Here is a 23445-nt window from a genome sequence, read left to right as displayed (position 1 = left end):
CTGTGGCTATATTTTGTGTGCATTTCAAACAGCTCTGTTGGCAACACAAAGATGATGGTGCGGTAGACAATCCTGGCCTCATTGCTTTTTTTACTCATTACGAACTAGTAGAAATGCACATGTCATTAGGCAATGTGGCCACCTGTTCTGTCGCTTCCTTTTCTGACTAATTAGCACTCACTGCTTAAGTGCTTAGGATGCCTACTTGGCAGTACGAAAATCTGGGCTTCAGTTTCTGAACAAATCAGAGAACACCCTTTTCCCACCTGTTAAAGCCACGGTTTGCCTGCTGCTTCAGCTCTGCGCATTGCATATACAATTCTGATCTCTTCACATCCCCCCCCCCTCCTTAAAAAAAACTATACAGCACAAGAAAAGGTTCAAAGAAGCCAGGCATGATCAGGGACATGAATGACCTATAAGGAACAATTAACAGGCCTTCTCAGACCAGAAAAGAGATGACATGGGAAGGACTACGACAGAGGTTTATAACACAGACACTGTTAGGTATGGAAGTTCTACAGAAGACCAGGGATGTTCATGAAGAGAAACAGTTTCAGGAAAACGGATGAATGACAGGAAACAGTACCCAATTTTGAAGTCCTTAAGTCCTTAAATGATTCATTCCCCAAGAGTACCCTGGGAATTATCAACTATGCTTGCTCTGTTCCTATCCTGTTCTCTAGCTATCTGCTTTTGGCCAGTCCTGTGAGAACTAGATTTCCAATACTGTTTCCAAATGTGTCTCAGACGAACCACACTTGCACACAAAACAAGCCCAATAACTGCACCACTGTCAGAAGCCTGAAGGAGAGCTTGCCCTCTCTGCCTTGTTTCAAACCAAGGACTGGACTACATGGACTAACGGTCTGATCATGGATGGTTGCTTTCTGCTCTTACATTCTTCCTCTCTAACACTGAATAGGGCACAAACTGTACAGTCCTCGCTGCCTGTAAATTGGAATAAAACCACAATGCTGCTGTAAGTACATTGTGGATACCTACGAGAATATCCAAATATTTCTGCAGTGGGACCCTGAGAAGTACCTGTGAAAGATACATCTGCACCACTGCCATAGTACATAGCAAACCATTTTCTAGACAGAAATGTAAGAGCAGCTTTGAAATCTTGAACTGATGCCAAAAGGTCAAATATCAGCCCAAAACAGGACACTACATTAGTCATCAAAATACTATATATAACCATTCCCCAGGAAATCTGAGGACCGATTTCTTCTTAGAATGCATTTCCCCTTTATGAAATACAGTTTATTACTGCTGATCTGCATGTTATGATGTTCATACTAGACACGTGATTATCCTTATTTTAACAGATGAGAGTCCAAGGTATTTTGAAAACAATATGCACATAAACAACTATGGTCCACGAACTTTGCAAAGAAGGTGGAGCACATTTCAGATTAAACCACCTTGACAAACTCTCTCAATGAATCCCGTATCAAATGTTCTTTTCATAATGGTTTTCAAAACAAGCACTAAATGCATCTGTGAGCAAAAACAATGCAGAAATGCAGCAAGCCATACATGAAAAGCAATATAAAAATCATCAGTGGTATTTCACATTCTGCAAAACTCAGATAGAAATATTAGTTTAAATGTAATAGTAAGTATCTAAGCAGACAGGCAATGACAATTGCTTTCTAAAGATTTTATTATGTTGTTAAAATAAGGAAAATGTACAGGCAGCAATTTAGCTTCAGTGCTACAGCTATCATTATGATGGCACTTAGAGATAAAAAGGAAAGAAAATTGTCACATGTGCCATATACTTAGCTATGATTATATTCCAGCATGCCTACTGTATGGGGATTCATATTAAAAAAAAAATTCTCTCTGCTTTCAGGAATTTAGTATATTGCCAACTTCAGACATTCAGCTTCAAGGCAAATTTTCTTCAATAAACAGTTATTTCTGAGTTGCAGACTGACAGAAAATGCACATGCTAAGGGAAAGATCTTTAGCTCATATTTTAAATTGGAAAAACAGCCACTACAAGGAGCGTACAGGATCTCTATTTATTCTGTTCTTCGTTTCCTGTTAATGCTAGATGTTAAGTGATGAAACCAGGCAGTCTGAGGCCAAGCCATGGCTCAAATGCTTGGAGTGATAATACCAAGCTCAAACCAATTTCATCTATTTTAATATTTCATCCCTAATGACAAGTTTACATCATGCCTCACACATGCTTAGTCAGCGCAACCACCTGATTTCTTCAGAACAGAAAGAGTAATCTCTATTATCATCTGTCTTGGTAATTTTTCAGGGCATCACCTTTCACCAACGCAAGACAAGGTAATAAGAATTGGTATCATAAGCATTTTTTTTATAGTTTATTTCCTTGAAAACTTCTCAATTAATTTAACTTGCTAGTGTTCATACACTAAAAAGTCCTAATCTCCGCAGTTAGCTTCTGATCAGAGCAGAATGCAACATACAGCCTAAGCAAACAGAAAAATACGGCCTACAACAGAGAATATTTTTTCTAAACAGTTTTTCTATGGGTTTAAAAGAAACCCTCCTAATCTCAGTGGAGTTCAGTGACTTCTCCATTGCCAGTGGTCCCTTAGACACGGGTTGTTGGAGCGTAAATAGTGCAAGACTCATGAGGCATGGTTGCATGAGAATATGATAGGGAGTGGAGAAGGCAAGGAATGGCAGTAAGAGTGCCTGTTGCCTTAGGATCACAAAAGAAAGATGATTTGTGAAATGTTTCCTACCAATGCAAATAAATAAATTAGAAACAGTAGAAATTACAACCAATGGCTCAAGCCAAGAGGGAAAGAGGCAGTCAGAGCAAAGGAGAAAGTCAAGTATGAAGCAGCTTGTGTTAGGTAGGAATAGGAGCAGAAAGTATGTGAAGTTATGTACTGAGAAAAGGATGCAGGGATTATAAGGCTCATTGCTGTCACCATTACCATTCTCCAGGTTTTCACTGCTTTCGTAGCAACCAGAATCCCGAGGAGAGCATCCGGTTAGGCCTTGCCCTTCAATAAGAAGTTTCTCCTGAGATCCTGACTGGTCGCTGTTACCTAGAGGATGCGAGAATACAGTGAAAAACAGTCAAACAGGCTGATTCCATTTCCAGCACCATTATCTTGCGTGTCCAAAGAAGGGCAACAAAGCCAGTGAAGGGCCTAGAGCACAAGTCTTATGAGGAGCGGCTGAGGGAACTGGGATTGTTCATCCTGGAGAAAAGGAGGCTGAGGGCAGACCTTATTGCTCTCTGAACTACCTGAAAGGAGGCTGTAGTGAGGTGGGGGTTGGTCTCTTCTCCCAGGTAACAAGAGATAGAACAAGAGGAAACAGCCTCAAGTTGCTCCAGGGGAGGTTTAGATTGGATATTAGGAAAAATTTCTTCAAAAAAAAGGTTGTCAAGCATTGGAACAGGCTGCACAGAGAAGTGGTTGAGTCATCATCCTTGGTGGTACTTAAAAGACCTATAGATGTGCTGCTTAGGGATATGGTTTAATGGTTGGACTTGATGGTCTTACAGCTCTTTCCAACCTAAACGATTCTATCATTCTATGACCTTCCCTGTTGTATTAATTCTATCAGATCACTCTTTTAGAAAAGCGTAAGCATTAGGAACAGCCATCACAAATATTGAAAACATTCATCCCATTTGGTAAAGGATTAAGCAACAGCCTCAGCACAAATATGAGGGAGCAGTGTGGTACGTAATGAAAGTAGAATGGACTGCGTGTGCACCTCAGCTGCCTTGGGGCCAAGTACTGCAACTTACAACCACAGAAATTTATTTAAAATGATGGTGTCAAAGTTCTTTCTAGGACTTAAAAAAAAACAACACCCAAAACAAAAGCAAAAGGCACTGAAAAGAACCAAGTCAAGTAAAAAAGAATAAAATCCTAATCCTGACCTACTTACAGAAGGGACCAAGAGGAAGGATCAGAAGTGGGTCTGGCAAAGTTAGATGCCGTCCCCTAACAAAGGAGAGGCTAGTGATAAAAATTCCTTCCTTGTTCCGTGCAAAGAGCCAACACTCAAGTGTGGTCCATACAGGTTGCACAGGCTGGACTCCAGGAATTTACCCAGAGTGGTTGGTCAGAAATCACATTTTGTAAAGAAACTAAATCTGCAGATACAGAAAACCAACTTCATGATGCAAGGGTACAGTTTATGCTGTGTTTTTTTGCCCCCTGCAATAAAATGCCAAAAATGGCTATTCCAATTCCTATTCTCAGCACATGGAAGGTAATTATGGCATGGAACTAAGTGCTATTGCCCCTCCCAGGTTCCAGCTGTCTGGTCCCCACTTCTCTTTCTCCTCTTCTCCTTGTCTTGGAGCTGGAATTTAAACTTTCCAACCACCACATCATACAGTTTTGCAAGTTTTCAAACCAAAATTGAAGGGCCCTAAAAAAAATTATTACTTCAGGGAAGTGAGCATTCTAAATAGGTCTGCAAATACTGAAAAGAACCTTATATTAGGTGACGAAAAGCTACTCTGATTTAAGTGAAAAGAATCTATTTCTGCAACTGCAGTTTTCTTGAGAGGTGGAGGAGGGTGGAGAAAGGTGGATGCCTCTTTGGGAAATGAAATGAACAAGAAAGCTACATGTCAGTGAAAGCTCAGGCCACATAGCACCGTCTAGAGATACTGACCACACATCCGTCTATAACAGAATTAAGCATTGCCCACTTAATAAGCAGCTGTTTAAATTGCTGCTACGGCAGTTTAAGCTAAAACATAGGATTTTGCCCAGAAGCAGCTGAGAAAGCCCTCATACAATCCACTCCACTGATTCTACTCACTAGGATACTACTGCTGACGCTTAGGGACCAAGGGGAAATTCAGTACTTAGGTTGCTGCAACTAGGTATTGAGCACATCTAAATTCTGGTCTAAACTTACACTTGCTTTGCAAATGATTCTATTCTACCATGACTACTGCGTGGACGGTAGAGCCCCGCTTCCCCCTGTGTGGCAAAGACACCATCAAATTGACCACCATGGCTTACTCTGTTTTCCCTCATCTTTGCAACCACTTGCCTAAGACCATCTGTACAACAGGCAGAATTGCACTGCTGCACCTTCGATAGTTGGGTCACCGTCTTCCACTCTTTGTACTTGACTGATATGTTTTCTCCCTTGAAAATCACTGTGTTGTCATGTGTACACCCTGAAGCTACCTGTACAATCCTGTGATTCACAGTCCAAAAATCATATGCATGTTTAATTCAAACTACCCTTTCTCCACAGCCCTCATGGCTTTGATCTTTTTCTTACCCTTGATGACCTCAATCTCTTACCTCTAATCACAAAGTTTCTTCTTTCCTATTCTCCATGCCTCAGCTTCTTATTTTGAGTAGGTTACCTCAGGATTTATTCCTGAACATCAGCATTCTAAAGGGTATGTGTTGATATCACTTGATATTATTTGAATAAGCTGAGTAGCAGGGCTTACATGAACAAAAGAATTCTGGCAGAACAAATGCAAGTCTTAAGTCACTCCTCAAAAATCTACATGTTGTTACACAGGATTACCCTGGAAATAACTAGATTAGGGGGAAAAAAGATCAAAATCCTAGAACCAGTTTTCTGCTTTAAGGGGTTCACAAAGTCTTGGTAGAGCTCTAGTACAACTGAAAACCTCAAACATCTCACATACTATCATATTCCTGTAGAAGTTCCACTGCTGTGAGGAGAACTGCTCTGTGCTCAGGATCTCTGATGTTCAGTTCATCCAAATCTTCTTCTTCTAAAAGCTTAAAAGTATCCAGGTCTTCATAACCATTGAACAGAAAAGTGGGCATGTGCTCCTGCATGAAAGGAAAAAACAAACAAAAAAAAAACCAAAAAAAAAAGAGCTGTAAGACTTCATATTTATTCAACTTATTTTGTCAATAAAGATATCAGAAGAGATTTTCACAACCAGCACAAAGAGCAGTAGTTTAACAAATGCAAACTGCTGTATAACAACAAAATTATAGGATTATAGCTTGTATAAACATTGCTCAGAATTCAGGGAGGTAGCTGTGCCAGAACTAGAATGCTGCACATATTTTTGTATTTGGAATGTACTGTATTAAAAGGCCTGGGTAGCATGCTACTGGGACGCACAATATGGCACAGCTCTGTATGAAGGAAGAAGTACAAAGGGTGAATGACAGCTGCATCCGTTTATTCCTCGGCTCTTCTGAACAGAAAGGAGGTAAAAAACTTCCTCTTTCAAGACAGGATAACTATTGTTATTTTACACTTTTTGCTTGCTTTTGAAGTATGTATGCTAGTAGCCATACTATGCAATGATGTATAGTCTCTGAGTGCACACAATTTGCAGCCTGCAGCACTTCCAAGGCTGACAGGCAGTTCTGCCTGGCCTCAGCTATTTTCACTCTGCAGCTAAGACCCAATTCTGATCAGCAGTGTCAGGATCCTTAGGATTATGAATCTGGTGTGCAGCTTTCAAAATTAACAATTCCAAAGGTGTGGCCCCCTTCCCACAAGCAAAATTGAAGGGTAAACAGAAAGAGAGAATTTGGACCTTTAAGTTGATGCGATCCAAGAGATCCTCAACTGACTTGGGCTGGGGTGGTCTGCTTTTCCGGCGTCTCCTGGTGGGCCGCTTTGGCTTCTCTTCGTCTTCATTTAACACGTCCACATAGATAAATTTGAAAGTGCCAACTTTGTTGTTCAACAGGCCCATCCAAGTGCCCATGGGGGGTTTGCTGATTATATCAATGATGTCACCTTTCTGTAGACCAAAGAAGCAAGAAAGCCATTCAGGCATGCTTATTGATGGGTATTCAAGCAAACACACCCACTTTCTCTTAGATACGTACACAGAATGGACAACGCATTACAGTTTTCAAAAGGTTAACCACGGCTCTTGCAAAAATGTCTGATTACACTTATAATCATATACTTATAATTATTCACTTATAATTATACACTTATAATTATTCAGTTATATTAACTGAAATGTCTTTAAGAGACAATATGTGCAGAGGCATCCACATTTCTTCCAAGGATTTTGAAAATTTTTCCATTGATGGATTAATTCATTGTGGCAGACGAAGTATTTTTCCAATCTTTCAAACAAAGTCCTTGCAAAACAGAAAGGAACTTGTGTCACATTTTTACCTTCCAGAAACTGAAGACGGAAGTGTCTTTCCCTGGACGTGGAGAAATGATAATACCTCCTTATGTTCTATAACATTTCGTTATAATTCAAGCAAATCTTAAATGTATCAGAATAAGATAGGTTAAAGGGCTTAAAAAACCACATGTAAACTCATTAAAAGACTAAGAATTGTATAGTGCTTGCAAAGAGTTCTTAATTAAGAATTTTGCCAAAATAAATATTTGACACTTTAAAAAGAGATATAGGTGGTACCTTGAGCTTCAGAGAGTCTGTATCATAAGGACTTGGAGTAAAATCAGTGTGAACCCTGGCTCTTCCACAAAAAGGTCCTCTGTAAGGAGGCTCTTCATCATCACCATCTTCTGATTTCACGCTCTCCCTGTTGCTGGTTGAAGAATCTGTTGTGCTCACTGTCTGACCACCTGCGTGAGAGACATAGTATCAGTCCACAAAAAAGAATCTCTTTGTGAAGAGGGTTCAGAAACAAACGGAGGCAAGACAGAAAACGGGTTCTTCTACAAACCATGATAATGAAAGTTAAGAGCCCTTGTATGCTGCTATTTCTTATATTCACATGTGATAGGAGAGTTTATCTACTTTGCACTCCTGCTTTTCCAAATTTAGCTCCTCAATATTCAACTGAGAAGCTGTTTAGCTAGTGTCTCATCTATGGTACATCACAGAAGATGTCATCTTTCTGGGAAGTTTTGCCCACAAAAAAGCACAGTGGTGTAAGGAAGATAAGCTCTGAATCATCCATGAGGGTTCCAGAATCCCCCTCATGTCCAGGAATTTGGTTTTATGGCAACACTTTGTATTGCTATTACACAAACAAACAAACAAAAGGTGGATGATTTTCAGACCACACTTTCAGTTATTTAAAACCAGAGCTTTCTCTTCAGGTTTTTTTCCCCACCATGTTCTTGGTTTCTCATGGTCAGTAATTCATAGTGAAACAAGTTCACGCCATTTGTGTCCCACTTAAGCTCTGTTTTGTGTAGAGACAACCTTAACCAGAGAGGTTTTAAATAATATTCCTCTAACTAGTTAATGAGAGAACCTCAAGGTCTCTCTGGAGGCGGGGGTGGGAAGCCCATCAGGAAAAAACTAGTGTAAAGATAAGCCTGTTTACTACTGGCCAAGGACTGCAATTCTCACTCCAATCATTTATATTATAATAGCAGGACCCAGCAGATCCAGCCAGAAAGCAGGATTTCACTTTTCAGGGCTCTGTATAAATAAAAAGCAAAAAAGATCACCTCTGCACCGAAGAGCTTATGGTTCTTTGTGAACCCTTAATGACTAACCCACCAGCCTTTCTACTTTTTAACCACTGCTTCTGCTTTGACTTTCTCTGATTCTGCTTACTGTGGAGATCTCTGCTGCCTGAAGCCACAGAAATGGAACAACGCAATTACAAATGAACTTACTCATTGAGCTCTGACCGCTTAAGGAACTCCTCAGGCTCTCTACTGAGCCACCGGCTTTCAGCTTGGGTTTGTCCAGGGAGTCAGTGTCTGGTGGCGGTGACTGCGGAGAACCTGGCATGACCCCAGGGCTGGACTCCTGAAAGGGATCGAACCATTTCAGTCTGGTAAACGAACATAGGCACTGACAGCTAGCATTATAAGTAGAAAGAAACACTGCACAAAACTCCCAATTCAAAGATTTTAATGACACATGATATTTTTGCCAGCAGTACTTGCAAAACAGCTAACACCAAATTCAGCTTTATGAATTAGGATTTTGTACAAAGATGAATACAAACAAATCAGACAATGCACATGAGACATACAGCAATGTACATTTTCTTTTTCAGTAAATTGTTGATATCTTTGCTCATTTACCTTGAAGAAACAAAAAAAAATTAACCAGAAAATGCAGCCTGTGCACAGTATAAATATTCATAAAGATAAATGCATAAATATAAAAAGATTTTGCTACATGCACAATAGGTGAGGCAGTATCTCTTTTCATTCAGTCAAGCATTATAGGAAATCAAAAAAGGTCTTTCCTAAATTGAAATTCTGTCAGCCTCTGTGAAAGACAGTTAAAGCAAAGCAGCAAATACTTGTGGCCAGATAGCTTTTATTTTTTCTCTGAATGCAGAAAGAGATACTGGCACATGGTTTGAGTCATGATGCCAGAAAGGTACAAATATTCTAAAACTACTGTGCCAAGAAGTTTGAAAACAAAAGAGCTGTAGTTTGCATTCAAGAAGAGTTTTTGTGGAGACATGTGGTCATAAAACTTTTAGATGAAACCTATTATTTGCATGCTGCAGAATCATCAGAAAAAAAGTCATCCCAGCATATGACTTCAGAGGTCAAGTCAATCTTGGAGGGAGCTAGAGAGAAGAAGTATTGCTAACTCACTCTAAACTGATTTCTCAAAGCATCCGTTTCTTAGGCAGATTTACAGAGGGGCACTGTAAGGCCAGCTGAACACCAAAGCATCTTCTTATCAATATCAAATCCTGTTTGACCTTAAAATTTTTTAATTGTAAATTTAAATTAAATAACTGTAACTGTAGCACTGCCCCTGGTTATGAATAAGTACGGCTAATAGTCCTACAGGTCAGGGATTCTAATGTTGCAAAGCACTGCATACAACTGGTCACGTTTCTGCCTCTCTATGCTGACTCCAGATTTTGCAGTTTGGGGCTGTTAGTTTGAATGTTACAAACTGCTCCTTTTACAGGCAGCAACGCTTTGCATTAATACGAAAAGGCAGATCCGGTGGGGCACCATTCCCTTTCCGTGTCTGTTTCTCTACGGCTGCAAGCAGCGCCGGCGGCCAGGGACGAGGCCGCTTGGGGGCGCTGTGAGCCAGAGAGAGCTCTGCTCTCCAGGAGGCATTCTAAGCTATTACTCGCACGTTTCAAGTGGCAAGATGGCTTTTAAAAAAAATGCCGAAGAATTTTTGACACTCCACCAAAGCGAGGAACCCAACGTATACCAAAAGGGAAAAAGACAGCAATTGTTCCTAGGCCACTGAAATTCAAAGCCTAATTTACAGCTAATGTACTTCAGGTTTGCCTTTAAGAATAAGCTATAAAAATCTGTAATGAAAGAATAATAGGAAAATCTTCTGTGGGACGCCCCTTTCTGACTACATTGTGCGTCTGTTTTAATGGGCTGCTGCAGAGGGCAAGCTATGATGGAGAAAAGATCTGTAATAGCAGAGAGGAACCGTGCACGTGAAGTTATGCTGGGAATTTAAACTAAGGTGTAAATTGCAGATTAAATATATTACTGTGACCCTGTGTCACAGACCGGTTCCTTTAATAAATAATGAAGATAGATAAAGAAATAGAAATACAGAGCGAGATGTGTAATGCTATCAGCCACAGGCTTCTGCTGATGAGCTACTTGAATGAAAATCTGAAAATGCATTTTCATGGTTTGGCATCTATAGGAAGCCATTTCACAGTGAGGGATTTTATAAGAACATATAAATAAGCCATACCACATAGTCTTGTTAGAAATTTCTTCAGAGATGCCTTGAAGCATGAAAATCAATATTGATTATCACTTCTACACTATTAAGCGGATTCCACTGCAGGCCTTACCTGCTCAGACAGAGCGCTGCTGTATTTTTTAGACATCCTTTTCTTCATGGTTTCTTTTACGGACTTCACCTTTTTGCCCAGAGATATACGGGAAGCAGAGGGTGATTTGATCACTTCTTTATAAACAAAGTCTCCTTCTTTGCCCTGCAAAATAAAACAGGGTTTAAGCCTATGAAATACAAGAGCCATTTCTTTCCTCAGTCAGCAGTCATTGCAGAGGTATCCAGGCAGACACAGGACGGCAGCATGGTGTCCTGTTTACTGCTCTAAATTCACTGTCGAGACCTTGTGCAAACCACAGTAGCAGTCCTCTCTCCTGTGCCTTACTCCTAAGGCCTGATTTGTAACCTTTACTGCAGGTACAGCGTGTAGAGGTGGTGGAGTCTGTTAGGATGCCTTTATCCCTTTGAGATTCAGGTAAGTATTTGACCTGATAGAAAACTCCACAGTTTCAGGCTAAGCCTGTATGTCCTGACAGGACAGGACATACAACACTAGTTGTGGCTCATGTTGGTCAATGCTACATACAGTTTAGAAGGAGCAAAGGGATCTCTGAGATCCTAGCCAAATACATATCTGTGTGTATCTATATATATGGATACCTACATTTGACTACCCAAATTTACTTTTTATTTTCAGACAGGCACTCAGTTAACCTTTCATGATGACCATCCCTGTGGTTTTACTGTGGATTGTTTACAAAAACACACCAAAAATCCTACTAAATCCATCAACCGCGGTAGAAGGTTACACTTGCACAGCTATTCTTAAGACACACAACAGGGTACTGCCGAACTAAATTAGCTGGTCCATATATAGTGGATAACAAAGGCCAGCTGCTTTGAACACATTTAACCTTTTCTAAACCAGCTTAAGATACCTAGCATTTACTTATGCCACAAGCACACACAGACAATCAACATGGATCAGCTGACATTTTGACAAACTTACTTGTATGACTCAGCCCTTATTCAGATTGTCCAGGCAGCATGTTAAACACAGTCTTTTCTTCTACAGTGTGTCAGGAACCACAGCAAGGCAGCTCTATCAAAGCTACCACCAGCACCCTCCGTTGGCAAGGGTGCCCCAAAAATCACAATGCAAAAAGGACCAAAATCTATTTGGCCAAGTAGGTTGACTACAGAATTTGGACTCTGACTTGGCTCAATAATCCTTCTGAGGACAATTTAGGTACATAAGATAAAAAAATCCTAAAATAAGCGTACATGATATTCTCCATAAAAGAATTATCTTTTTTTCCTAAATTTATGTATGTTTGCTACTTTACTAATCTTCTCCCAAGAAGTTTCTCTGAAATTCATCTGATACTTCATTTATGACAATTCTATATTTTTTCCTTTAGAAGTGGTTTATGATTACAGCTTCTGTGGTAACTTTTGGTCTTTTAGCAGAAATTCAGGACAGTTCTTTGCCTTATCTGTTTGGAAAAAACCCTTCCACTTAATGGACTTAAATGTTTTCTAGAAAAAAACCTTGATCTGCGTACATTACTCAGATGCGCTGCTTCTCTCCCACTACTGATGCTTGTAGGGAAAAACGTAACATCTAGATTTCACACTTTCTTACATCAAAAACAATATGAACAAAATATGCCAAAGCACCTACCTTTAAAGATAAACACTCTAAGTTTGGAAATTAACTTTTTTACTGTGTTGAAAATTGATGAATAAAATAACCACCCACAGTTTTAGCCAATTTAGGGATAATTTATGATGTTAAAAAAAAATAAACAGAAAAACAAAAACAACCCCCAAAACCACAGCTGACATAATAATATAATGCTGGCATATAAAATGTTTCACAATTCAGACTTGATTTAAGTGAACAGAGAAGTTAACAGAGCCAATGTTGAAACGGAAAAGAAAAACATATATGGGGCAAAAGGAAAAAAATATGCTGGCAATTTCTTTTGATATAATGTTCTGGCTCATTTCTGTTCTGTTACTTTTGGCCACAGGCTGACCAACAGTAACACTGGGATCAACATGAGTAACATAAAATGGAATTAATTCTCAGGGGAGGTGGGCTGGTGTGTTGGTTTTTTTTAAACACAAAGAGCTCTGAGATCAATTGCGCAGCACCCAGCACAATGGGATCCTGGTCTACTCCAGAGCTCTTAGATACAATGAGAAAACAAATAATAAATCTCTTACATAATGACTTCCACCCAAATAACTTGCAGATCTTCAGCGAATGAAAGTTTGCCCCACCATTCCAAATTGTAAATATTTTTACCAAGAAAGTATAGTAATCGTATGTTTTGCCTGGGGTGATGCTCTGAGGAAGTCAGACATAAGAACAGCCCACAGATGTGCCCCCGGATCTGTGCTTTGATCACTTGTTCCTGCCTCTTTAACACATATGGTATATAAATACTTATACACACATGGATATGGGTGGATATGTTATTCTCAAAGCTAAGGAAGTCTGAGGTTAACAAAGATGCTCTGCTTTGTTGGATCCCCAAACTGTTATTACAGACCTAAATTACACTTCAGTCTATTATAACTCTATTGCACGTTTCATTTTATGCTATTTCAAGTCTGCCCCTTCTCGTCTTAAACTCACCATTTGGTCTGAACTGTTTCCAATATGAAGGGAACGATTTGTCAAGTCAAAGCCTCCAAAGCTACAGGTTCTCTGCAAAAAACCAAATAATAATAAAGGATGGATACAGTTCTATCACAATGATTAGCTCACTCAAAACATCTGTGATTTGGAGGACACCAGTGAAAACACAAATGTCTGTAAAAATGGAAACAAACAAACAAAAGGATGAGAGATTATAAATCAAGAAATCTGTTATAAAGCAATTTCAGTCATTTGCCTTTTCCAGGCACAACTCCTTGGCCTAAGGTCTGCTGTTGTTGAGTCATCTATTGCCTACCCTTCTTTATAAAAACAAAAAGGACTTTTTGATCTGAGGAAACTGTTGATCTTATGCATCAAGTTTTCCAGGGTGCTGGCAACACCATCTCAGCACTCACATCTGCCTTCATAAATAAGTCCACGGTAACACTGAAACAGAGAACCACCAATTTTTTAAAGCCTTGAATAACCTACCTTCTGGGAATAGCTGCACAGACTCCATTTCCACTGAAATACAGGGAAACACTAGAGGCCTTGTAGGGCAAGCCCTTGTTAAGAGGAGGGAAAAACCAGACAGCTATCCATAGGCATTGTGTCCCCAGAGACTCAGCAAGCCCTGATTCCAGATTAGGTATTTACCATCACACCTGTGGTGATACACAGAAGCTCTGCTACTTCTGGGAGAAAGTATGCTATGTTTACAGTGCCACAATCACCTAGTGGAGTGACTCAGTTTTGGCTGAAGGCACAGATACAGTTTATCATCATCATCCTGAATAAAAAAAGAAAATCAGCACTACGACACTGCCTCCCTCCCAGGAGCAGAGGGCAACCAAACTCAGTACAGTTGCATTTCCACAGCCAACCATTGTTTACCTGTGGCAGATGAGTCTCTGCTAAAGCTTTGCTATCACTTGAAAAAAGACCAGACACTTAGGGGGCTCAGAGGGAATCCATCTTTTGCTTTGCAATTTGAACGGTAAAATCTTTGACTTTTTATTCGGCCACTGAACAACCAGATGCACAGTACTCAAGTACCTGGCCCTGCCCAAAGTCTCAAAGGGCAATCCAGGGAAATGAAGGCATGGCAGCTATAATTTACTTGCACAGCTTCAACTCCAGGCTCTGAGTGTGGGTTGTGAGTCTATTATAAGTATTCTCTTCAGTGTTAGAGTTGAGGCAAACGGGAGGCAGAAGATCAACCAGTTGCAAACCATAAGTTCTTAGGGCCTGAACCACCCAAAAGAGTAACTCAAAGACACCTTAAGACTCAGCTAAGCATCGGATCAGACCTACAAAGGATTGCCCGATCAGTACCGTGAGTGCGTACATGGGAGTCAGTGAAGACCCCACCACCTGAGAACTACCAGTCTGCTTTGATACTCTATTAGGATGAAGCAAGCTCTATAAACTGTGCCACTTAGTAAACAATTATATCAGTTAGTTCTATTAAAGTAAACATTCTTCCTGCCCTGTTCAGTACTAATCAGCATACATATTAATAGCTTTTAAAAAGTTTTCTTTTCTAGCTCTTATGTTGGGTGCTGAGTACCCACAGTGCTTGGATGACAGTTTTTGTACCCACAAGAACTCTGCTAGAGCTCAAAGCCAGCTTTGACTAGGCCCCACACACATTAAAAAAGAGTGCTGCGATGTAGATTTTTTTAAAGTGGGTTGTTTTTGTTTTTTTTTTCCAGAAGGCAATGTGACTATGGCATAGCTTTTAAAAATTGTTTTTGGAAAACATTTGAGACCAACCACAAGTAATAAGATCAGTTTTTTAAAGGACAGCACGTTTAGCTATGAGTAATGTCATCCTTCTGTGAAGAGTCCATTCTAACTAATCCTACAGTGCATGGTAATCCCAGCAATGAAGAGAGGACATCTGGAACTGCTCTAAGCAGACTTGTCTGTCAAACCAGCCAGAGCTCCTCCTAAAGCAGCCTTCTCAGAGACCAAAATGCGTGTTGGTTAAAAGCTTCCAAATAAATGTACCACGTTAACGATGCTTATTGTTTCATTATGGACCTCCCCATACATATAACATTTGACTTCTGCCTTCAGATTCCAATAGCAATCCTGGCAATACTGTACCAAACAAAAGGTCTGTGGATGAGGAGGGGGATATTCAATGGAATGGCCATGCAATCAAAAGTATTATCGTTTTGGGAGAAAAGAAGAACTGATGCGATTTGAAAATTTCATGCATGTCCAGGTCACTGAAACAAATATAAATGACAAAAATGAATGGCAAGCAAGACACAGTGACCAGAGTTCCACTGAATACATAGGCATTGCAATTTCCCTGAGGTTGCAGCGAACAAGCATTAAGTGTTTCTAGGAAGAAGGAGTGGCATTAGTTCAAGCTTGCCAGCTTTTTGCGGTTTCAGGAAGAAGTGTGTTGAAAAAGCTAGTATGAGCAGTGTGTCTCCACCATTTATCCCATTCAAAGGAGGCTGGAGGAGCAGTTGACTGAGGACTTCCTCAACAACAACAAAATGCTATCCATTTCTCTGTTTGTATCTCTGTGAGTAAGCAAAAGTCAGTCCAGATGGTTTTCATAATGAAATTACTATCACGAGATTACTTATTAGAAGAAATGAAAAGCTTGTTTCTGTTATCTGTATTTAGAAAAACAGCTTTAGAGGGTATTTTTAATTATGGGGAATCTCTAGCACATATGAGTATCCTCTTTTCCCTGAGATACCGCTATTATTCAACCCACAAAGGGACGAGTAAGGTTTCTCTTATCATTGTAATATCCTTATGGGAAAACAATGTATTTTGAGTTCATGTCTATGAAAATAAACGGTATCCTGGGAGTGGCAGGGCAAGCAGTCAATGCAGAAGAAATAGTAAAGCTGCCAAGAGAGAATGTTCATGGTATCGGGTAGAAAAAAAGCTATCTATTTTGTGTCCAACGAGAAAAAAGTGAACCATTAAAGCTTGGTCACCTCCCACAGGTTATTCAAGGAGACCAAGGCTGTGACTCATATTGAGAATACCTCACATCCGAAGAAATGAAGCAGAGATCTCTGTAGTTCAGAGAGGAAAAATTAAAAAAAAAAAAAAATAAAAAAAATCTGTAGTTCAAGAGGAAAAGCTGTTTCTACTGTATTTTTCACTGGAATATCTTGCTTAATGTTACAGGTTCACTGCTGTTTCCACCCACTGAAGTAGGCAGCATACTTACATTGACAACTAGACAACAGACTAGCTGGCTCAGCTTTGGAGATCTGGCTGTTCCCAAAGGCAAGTTCATAGGAAACTCAGCATCATGGTTAAGGGAACTATCAAAACTGGGTCATATAATCAGGAAGCAGCTTTGGATCTCTCTGGAGTGCTCAAATCACTTAATTTCCCACTGTACAGCACAACTTTCTTTTTTGGCCACCCCTTGTTCCCTTTCCACAATGCTCTGAGGGAAGGTGCCACCTTTACCCCATGCTAGAAAGAAGGAGCAGTGGCCAGGGACAGAGCAGGAGGGCACTTCTGGTGGTGGTGAGCAGCGAGCAGGAATGTAGTGTCTACATAATGTAAAACTCCCTGTCTTTCTGCAGCTGTGTGTGTAACGGAGAACACAGAGCTGGGTGGGTGAACTGATGAGATGCAAACTGAGAAGGGGAGGGCCAATATGAGGCAATGACAGTAGGAGAGAAACAGAGCACAGTTGACTAAGGATGCTCTAATCATCTGAAAATTTTGTTCATCTCTTAGTATTCTTTTAAAATACTGACTCCGAAAGCATCACGAAGAACATATTTATAGCATCTCAAAGCTCCTCTGTTCGCCAGCGATCTCAACTTCTGCACTAGGTGAATTTAAAAATCAGCATTTTGTCATATTTGCTTTCTCTCACTGAGGTATTCTGTAAACATAGAAACTGCGCACTCAACAAAACTCTTCTCTGACGGGATTATATCAAGCTCTTCCCTTAGAGCTGAATTACAGTGCTTAAGAGTTTCTAACAGAAAGGAAAGCAGAAAGCACTGAATCTTAGTTAAAAGTACGAAGCGGAAAGTGTTGACTGCAACCTCACAGAAACTGGAAGACCACCTTCACGGCAACTCTTTGACTCACAGACTTTTGGTGGATTCGCAAGAGAACCCTTTTAGTACAGCGATCCACTGTAGCAGCCCATTTCCTCTTGGCCTCCTCATCCTCCTCCAGCAGGCATCTCCTCAGGTCCTGCTTGTCGGCCTTGCTCAGGGTCCTGTCAGTAACGGGACGCACCAGCTGTGAGAGGTTGAGGTGACTGTACAGGCTTCTCTCCACCACATAGGTAATATTGAACTCGCTGACAGAAGTGCGCCCTCGTAGCCTTCTGTTTGGGAAGCCACAACCTCCACCCCCTTTTGCTTTGTGCCGCAGTAATTGTAGGTCGCAAGTTGCGGTGGATGCTCCTTTCCTAGCAGGGCGCTGGCAAAGAAAAGCTCTGGAACAGGAATAGTTAGTATCCATTTTCTTCAATCGGATCTGCTTCCTTACACTCTGAATCTCCTCCAGGGACACCAGAAGATGGTGCTTGTGCCTGTTGCTGTCATAAAAGCAAATGCTTTCTGTACTTACCCCATGGCTCAGCGAGCCGAGGCTCTTCTTCATTTCCCCATCTGTCAAGGAGCGGCAAACTTTCTGGGTCTTCTCCTCTTCTGGGTAAGAGAAAAATGTCCCAAGTTTCTTGGGAGGCTTGATAAGGCCACGGCTGTCAGTTTTGCTGAAGGTCTTCACCAGCTTCCGGTTAGCTCCCCACGTATCAAGACTGCTGGATGAGGGAGAAGTAGTAAGTGAGTCCGAGTCGTCCTCTGGTTGCTTTTCACAGGAGCTGTCAAAGTAGAACTGCTTCTTGTGAACTCCAGAGTAAAGTGCCGATCTGTCATCCAGTATAGGAGAGTTGTCAAGTGAGTGCTCTTCCACACCTAGAGGGGACAAAACCAGCACAATGCATGTCATCGTTCATAATTCTCTAAGATGTTTCCCTGTACAGCCTCATTGTATTTATTTATGATAAGACACACTTAAAATGGAAGAAAACTCTTCCTGATATAAGCAACCCAGAAGGTATTTGCAAGTGGAAAAACCTGAAGCAGTTCCTTCCATTTGTGAAGTGAGAGTTCTGGGATGAGTTAACAGTAGACAGATGACAGCATCCTTTAAGTAAACTCGTCATAATTTTAAGTTTCTCTCTTCCACCTGCAGCTAAGTAAGACCATAGATGCTCTCACTAAGAACCCCTTAAAAGCTGGAACTGGGATCTTCTGATTTCTCCTGATACTTGCATATGATGCTCAGCTCTAGAGAGATTACAATAGGTCAGAAGGATACACAGGTATTAAAAACCAAACAACTATCTCTCAGGTCCAGTTTTCCAATACCCAGTGCTGCTGCTGCTGCTGCAGTAATCAGTATTTTTCCCAGAAAGTTATGGAGCTGAGCTCCAGGATGAAATGAAAAGTTTTGGGTTTTCAACGGGGGAAGGAGGTACCAATTTTAATCACGCAGAATTTACTTAAAACAGATGCAAAGAAAAATAAGTAGGTCAAATTGCGGGTGTGCCAGTTTCAACAGTGTCCTGGTAATGACAGAAACACTTGGTTTTCACCAAATACATATTTCACAGAAAAGGAAGAAGTTTTGCAATGAAAATACTGGAGGTGGGCAAACAGCCAGGTCTCCTTTTTGGAGTGCAGAGAAGGGAATAAAGGACCTGAAATTGCAATTCCTTTTCACATTTACCATTTAAGAAACTTTTCTCTGGCATTTTCTTCTGAGCAAAGTATAGGCTCAGGCATTAGATGGAGTAATAAGAAGAGAGTCAAACAAGAGCACACATCCTCCTCAGTCCTGCCTGACAAATTTCACAGCATAGGTATGTATCAGAAATGCACACAGAAATTTGACTATATTTATTTCCTGCCAAAATAAATTCCTTGCCTGACGCAACTTTGCCTTCACCTTTGATTGCTTCCACAGTTTTACAGCAGAGCTAAATTTGAACCATTACCAAAATACCTATGATTTACTAACAGGGGACGTATTTCAAGATGAAAGAAGATTAGTTGCCATGTACAGGCTTCTTGTCTCACCTTCAGTTCACTCTGTTGGCAAAACATATTTGACGTATATTTGCTGAAACCTAAGCAAAACATATTTGACATATATTTGCTGAAACCTAATATGCTATTTTACCAAGCTCAAGCTCGCTGTGACAGTGAAGGAATAGTAGATCACATCTGACACACAACTTTCACTCTTGAGAACTTTTCTGAGGTAGGTCTGCAGACTGGAGTCTGATTTTGACACCACTTTCACTGAACTATCCAGCTTGCTCTTTTTCCCCTCTACTTCTCAATTTGAACAGAAAATAGACGTTCTCCTGGGACTGAATATGTGCTGATAAACAACTTTAGTCCACTGAGTAAATATGTTTTTAAACAGCTTGTAAAATATGCATTGTGTGTCAACACTGTAACAGATGTTATTTGGAGTGAGTCCATGACACAAAGCCATAATGACACAGATGTAGATGTGATTTGTTTTTAAATGCTATATAAGAACGGTGCCCAGGAATTAGGAAGCTTTCGTTATTTAGCTCACTAGGAGCAGACTAACACAAAATACACACGGATTCAGATATTGGCACATTCTAGTGAGTATCAGATCATCCAGATTTATATTTAGTGCGATAATAGAGTCAATAGTAGAAATGTGGGAGAAGGATCTGGGACTAGTGTACTTTTCTTTAAAAACTACAGGAACGTATGAGGGAAATTTGGCAAAGTTGTTCTTTGTGAAGAAATTTTTGAGGAGGAGTATGAAGAATCTTTCATCTGGGGAACCACACGACAATTTTCAAACCAACCCTACTGTCATACTTTGTTAAAGGCTGTCGAACATTGATGAATTTATTGAAACTTTACTGATGTTACTCGATCAAATTTTAGAGCCAACTCCCCAAAACCTACCTATCTAAGATTTCACATTACTTCACGTTTGTAACACAGATTCAAGTAACAGCAGCAAACAGCTCAAGAACTGATCCAGTCAACTGCAGGTAACTTGGAAGGACAGACAGCAATCCCCAAATCTGACCACAGTATTTTTTGTGATCTTGCAGAGCCCTCTGATATATCCAAATGGGAATACAGACCTACATTGTGAGATATGAGGACGGACAGCATTTATGAAGCACTTTCAATTTACCACATGAAAACTTGGGTGTGGGGAGAATTTACTAAAAGAAAAGCCATACTCCTAACATAGACCTGGCTACTGAAGATGCCTTCTACTTAAGTAGAAGTTATGCAGAAGTAATCCGTGTTGTTATTTAGCAATAACTGTTTTTGCTGCAGTTTCCCAAGAGCCAATCTACAAAGGAACTCCAGAGTGCTAGATAAAGTGCAAACTCAAAGTTTTAGACAATTTATTCAGAAAACCTGAAGTTAAAACAGAGAAGACAGGCAGGAGATGGAGAACGAAGGAAGCAGAGCAAATTTTTTTTGGAGATAATTGTTAATTCAGTGATTTTTCTCGGAGGGGCAGGGGTGGAAAACTGCGGAAAAAGAAACAACCTGGGAGGAATTGGGACACTTAACTGAAAGACTAAAGGTGAAAAGGAAGTAAGGAGGTGAAGCCCTGTAAAAGAGGGAATAGAGAGCAAAACAGTTAACATGCTGAAGAGAACGTCTGGTCAAACTGCAGGAAGGCGTCTGCATGCCCAGTGACCCCTGGGCTGCCTGCTCCTGCAGCTGCTCCCACCCCTGGAGCCTCCGGCTGATTGCTCCCTGCAGCTTTTCCCAGGTCCATAGGGAGGGAGGAAGGGGGTAGGAAAGGCCTTTCTGGGGTCCCTTCACCAGAGCAGGGGAAAAATAGCCCTGTTTTGTTTACCCTTTCTCATAAACCATGTTTTTGCTCCCAAGGTAACCCAGCTTTATGCTCACCCTATGAGGTGACAAAACCTTTTCAGGCTGAGACAGCTGCTCGGTCCAGAGCTCTAGACTGGCTCTGCCTTTCACGCCAGCCAGTAACACCACCATCACGCGGAAGAGAGGCAGGCTAGATCATAAATCTGCCAACAGCTTCCTGCCACATAGCCAAGAAGATGCACGCGTTCTCCTTAAATGCACTAGGAAGGAATCATAATACGGCTCAGCTCACTGCAAAGCAGAGGGGAACTGGCATATGATCCCAGGAAGGCCACTAACATAGAGGGGTGCCCACAATTCCAGTGAGGACTCAAGCAGGGCTGAGCCAGAGAGGCTCCTGAGGCTCACGCTCCGTTATTCTGAGTGCTCACACATGAAAACAGGTCATCCGGAGTTAATTCTGCAGCATGTTCATGGCATTCCCAGGGGATCAACTCTGCTTCCCATTTCCCCACCCTCCTCCTCCTCCCTTCTTGCCCCCTCTCCCCCTCTCTCTTGGCAGCAGGGCTCATTCAGGAGCCAAACTGCAAGCAGGCTCCCCCAGAAGTAGAGGAGTTAATATTACATGAGGCAGTTGCTATCCCACTAGAATGTCCGATAGAGTTGCTGTACTCTTGCCACAGGATGATGACATGTGGCACAACTGCATCACCAACCAGCACCTACCCTCTCAAAACTAGCGAGAAGCTTCACCTGTGTGCCGTCCCAGGCCTCAGAGGAGGGAGCAACATGGTGGTGGCTCTGCTTACCTCCTTGCTGAGCCTGTGGGGCAGCAGGCTGGGATTGGTCCGAGTCTCATTCCCTCCCCAGCATGGGGTATAAAACATAAACCAAGTTCTAATCTCTTAATGAGGGGCTCTACAGCGCTGCTCTGGGAATACCAGGAGATCAGCAGTAACCACATCCTAGAGGCTGTCACTTTCCTCCTTCCACGGGATCAAAATGCAATCACTTGGGTAAGGCATGCACCATAAACAAGGCAGTCTTTCCCACTGTCCTTTAAGAACACTCCACCCCTCCCTCCCCCAGCCCTCCACTTTCTGTCTCCTCTCAGTAGAAACACGTATTCACACACACAGTTTTAACCATATGCACATTGCTTTTTACCTTCTGTGCTGGGTTTTTTCATTTCTTCCACTCTTATGAGTTTCTTCCTGACTCTGCGAGTAGAATTCACCAGCTTGTGCAACCTCTTAAACTTCACCGACTCCTCTGTTTCATCATCGGATTGTTCTCTTGACTGGCAAAGAAACAAAGGGAATATTAATAAAGTAGTAGTTCCACGGCTTGATCCTTCAAGTCAAGTTAACCCAGCTCATCTGCTGCGCTGTGTCAATGCAGCTCTAACTGGTGCTATATTTTCAGCCCAGGTCAGACAACCATTTAAATTACTGAGGGTTTTCTTTTTTTTTTTTCCTTTCTTTTTCTGAAAGCATGACATACCATTTTGATTTCTAAATCTGTGAAACGTAAGATCGTAGGCACTGAAATGCATTCCTGCCCTTGTCTTTCTTCCCATGCATTGTGTAATAACTACTTCCACGTCCTCTCTCAGTACGTTTCAGGCAGGGTTTTTTCCCAGGGCTCTTCTTACCATACCAGTTATGCTCCTGTGGTTTGGGTCAGTCACTGGTCTGTCTGGCATCTCAGAACTTGCTGTTTAAACCTGGTTATAAACAGCTTCTCCAAACTGAAGCTCTGTCATTGACGACTTTTCTTCCCTCCCCCACCACCAGTCTTCCCAGAAAATCAAAAACAGCAGCACAAGAAAGGGACGGGAAGGAAAAGGAAGGAGGAGACCTCATCTGCCTCACTCACAAACTGCCACAGCTACAAAATATTCCTTTCCTCCTCCCTGCTCCCTACACTCCCCCTGAAGGCTCTCGAGGCTGGAATTAAGACGGACAGAGCATTCCTCCAGCACTGACCAAGGGAAAACTCTGACCTTTTCAGATATACAGTGCAGTCCATATTCCCCAGCATCCCGTTTCGTTTTGCATCTGATCCAGTATGCTCAGTTCCAGCTGTTTTCCCTCAAGTATCAAACATTACAGAGACAAAAAAAAATTCCCCTCTCTCCAGCAGCAGTGACACAACGAGCTGAAACAATCCATTCCTTGTGAACGAGAAGACGACTTCGATTTTCGAGCCAGATTCAACGTTCAATGTGCTACTTCCTCTGTTTTAATCAGTTCAGAATGTGGAAGGCGGCGGGG

General features: G+C 41.3%; 1 protein-coding gene across 5 annotated transcripts in view; it reads right to left on the bottom strand.

Annotated features, from left to right (window-relative positions):
• The window catches only part of SASH1 (SAM and SH3 domain containing 1), a 567620-nt gene that overhangs the window by 9538 nt on the left and 534637 nt on the right, over positions 1–23445 (bottom strand). For 3 of the 5 annotated variants that reach the window (XM_063329265.1, XM_063329266.1, XM_063329269.1), the window contains 9 exons: positions 22337–22469; positions 17388–18223; positions 13287–13358; positions 10698–10841; positions 8557–8692; positions 7379–7548; positions 6527–6736; positions 5651–5801; positions 2937–3050 (listed from right to left, as the gene is read on the bottom strand). In XM_063329265.1, the coding sequence (XP_063185335.1) occupies positions 2937–3050; positions 5651–5801; positions 6527–6736; positions 7379–7548; positions 8557–8692; positions 10698–10841; positions 13287–13358; positions 17388–18223; positions 22337–22469 (1966 nt within the window). The remainder of the gene's footprint in view (positions 1–2936; positions 3051–5650; positions 5802–6526; positions 6737–7378; positions 7549–8556; positions 8693–10697; positions 10842–13286; positions 13359–17387; positions 18224–22336; positions 22470–23445) is intronic. The other 2 variants (XM_063329267.1, XM_063329268.1) reach the window with 1 other exon arrangement.

Source organism: Chroicocephalus ridibundus, chromosome 3, assembly GCF_963924245.1.
Source record: "Chroicocephalus ridibundus chromosome 3, bChrRid1.1, whole genome shotgun sequence".
NCBI classification, from domain to species: Eukaryota; Metazoa; Chordata; class Aves; order Charadriiformes; family Laridae; genus Chroicocephalus; species Chroicocephalus ridibundus.
The sequence above is the reverse complement of the archived record's forward strand: the minus strand, read 5'-3'. Positions and strand labels throughout refer to the sequence as shown.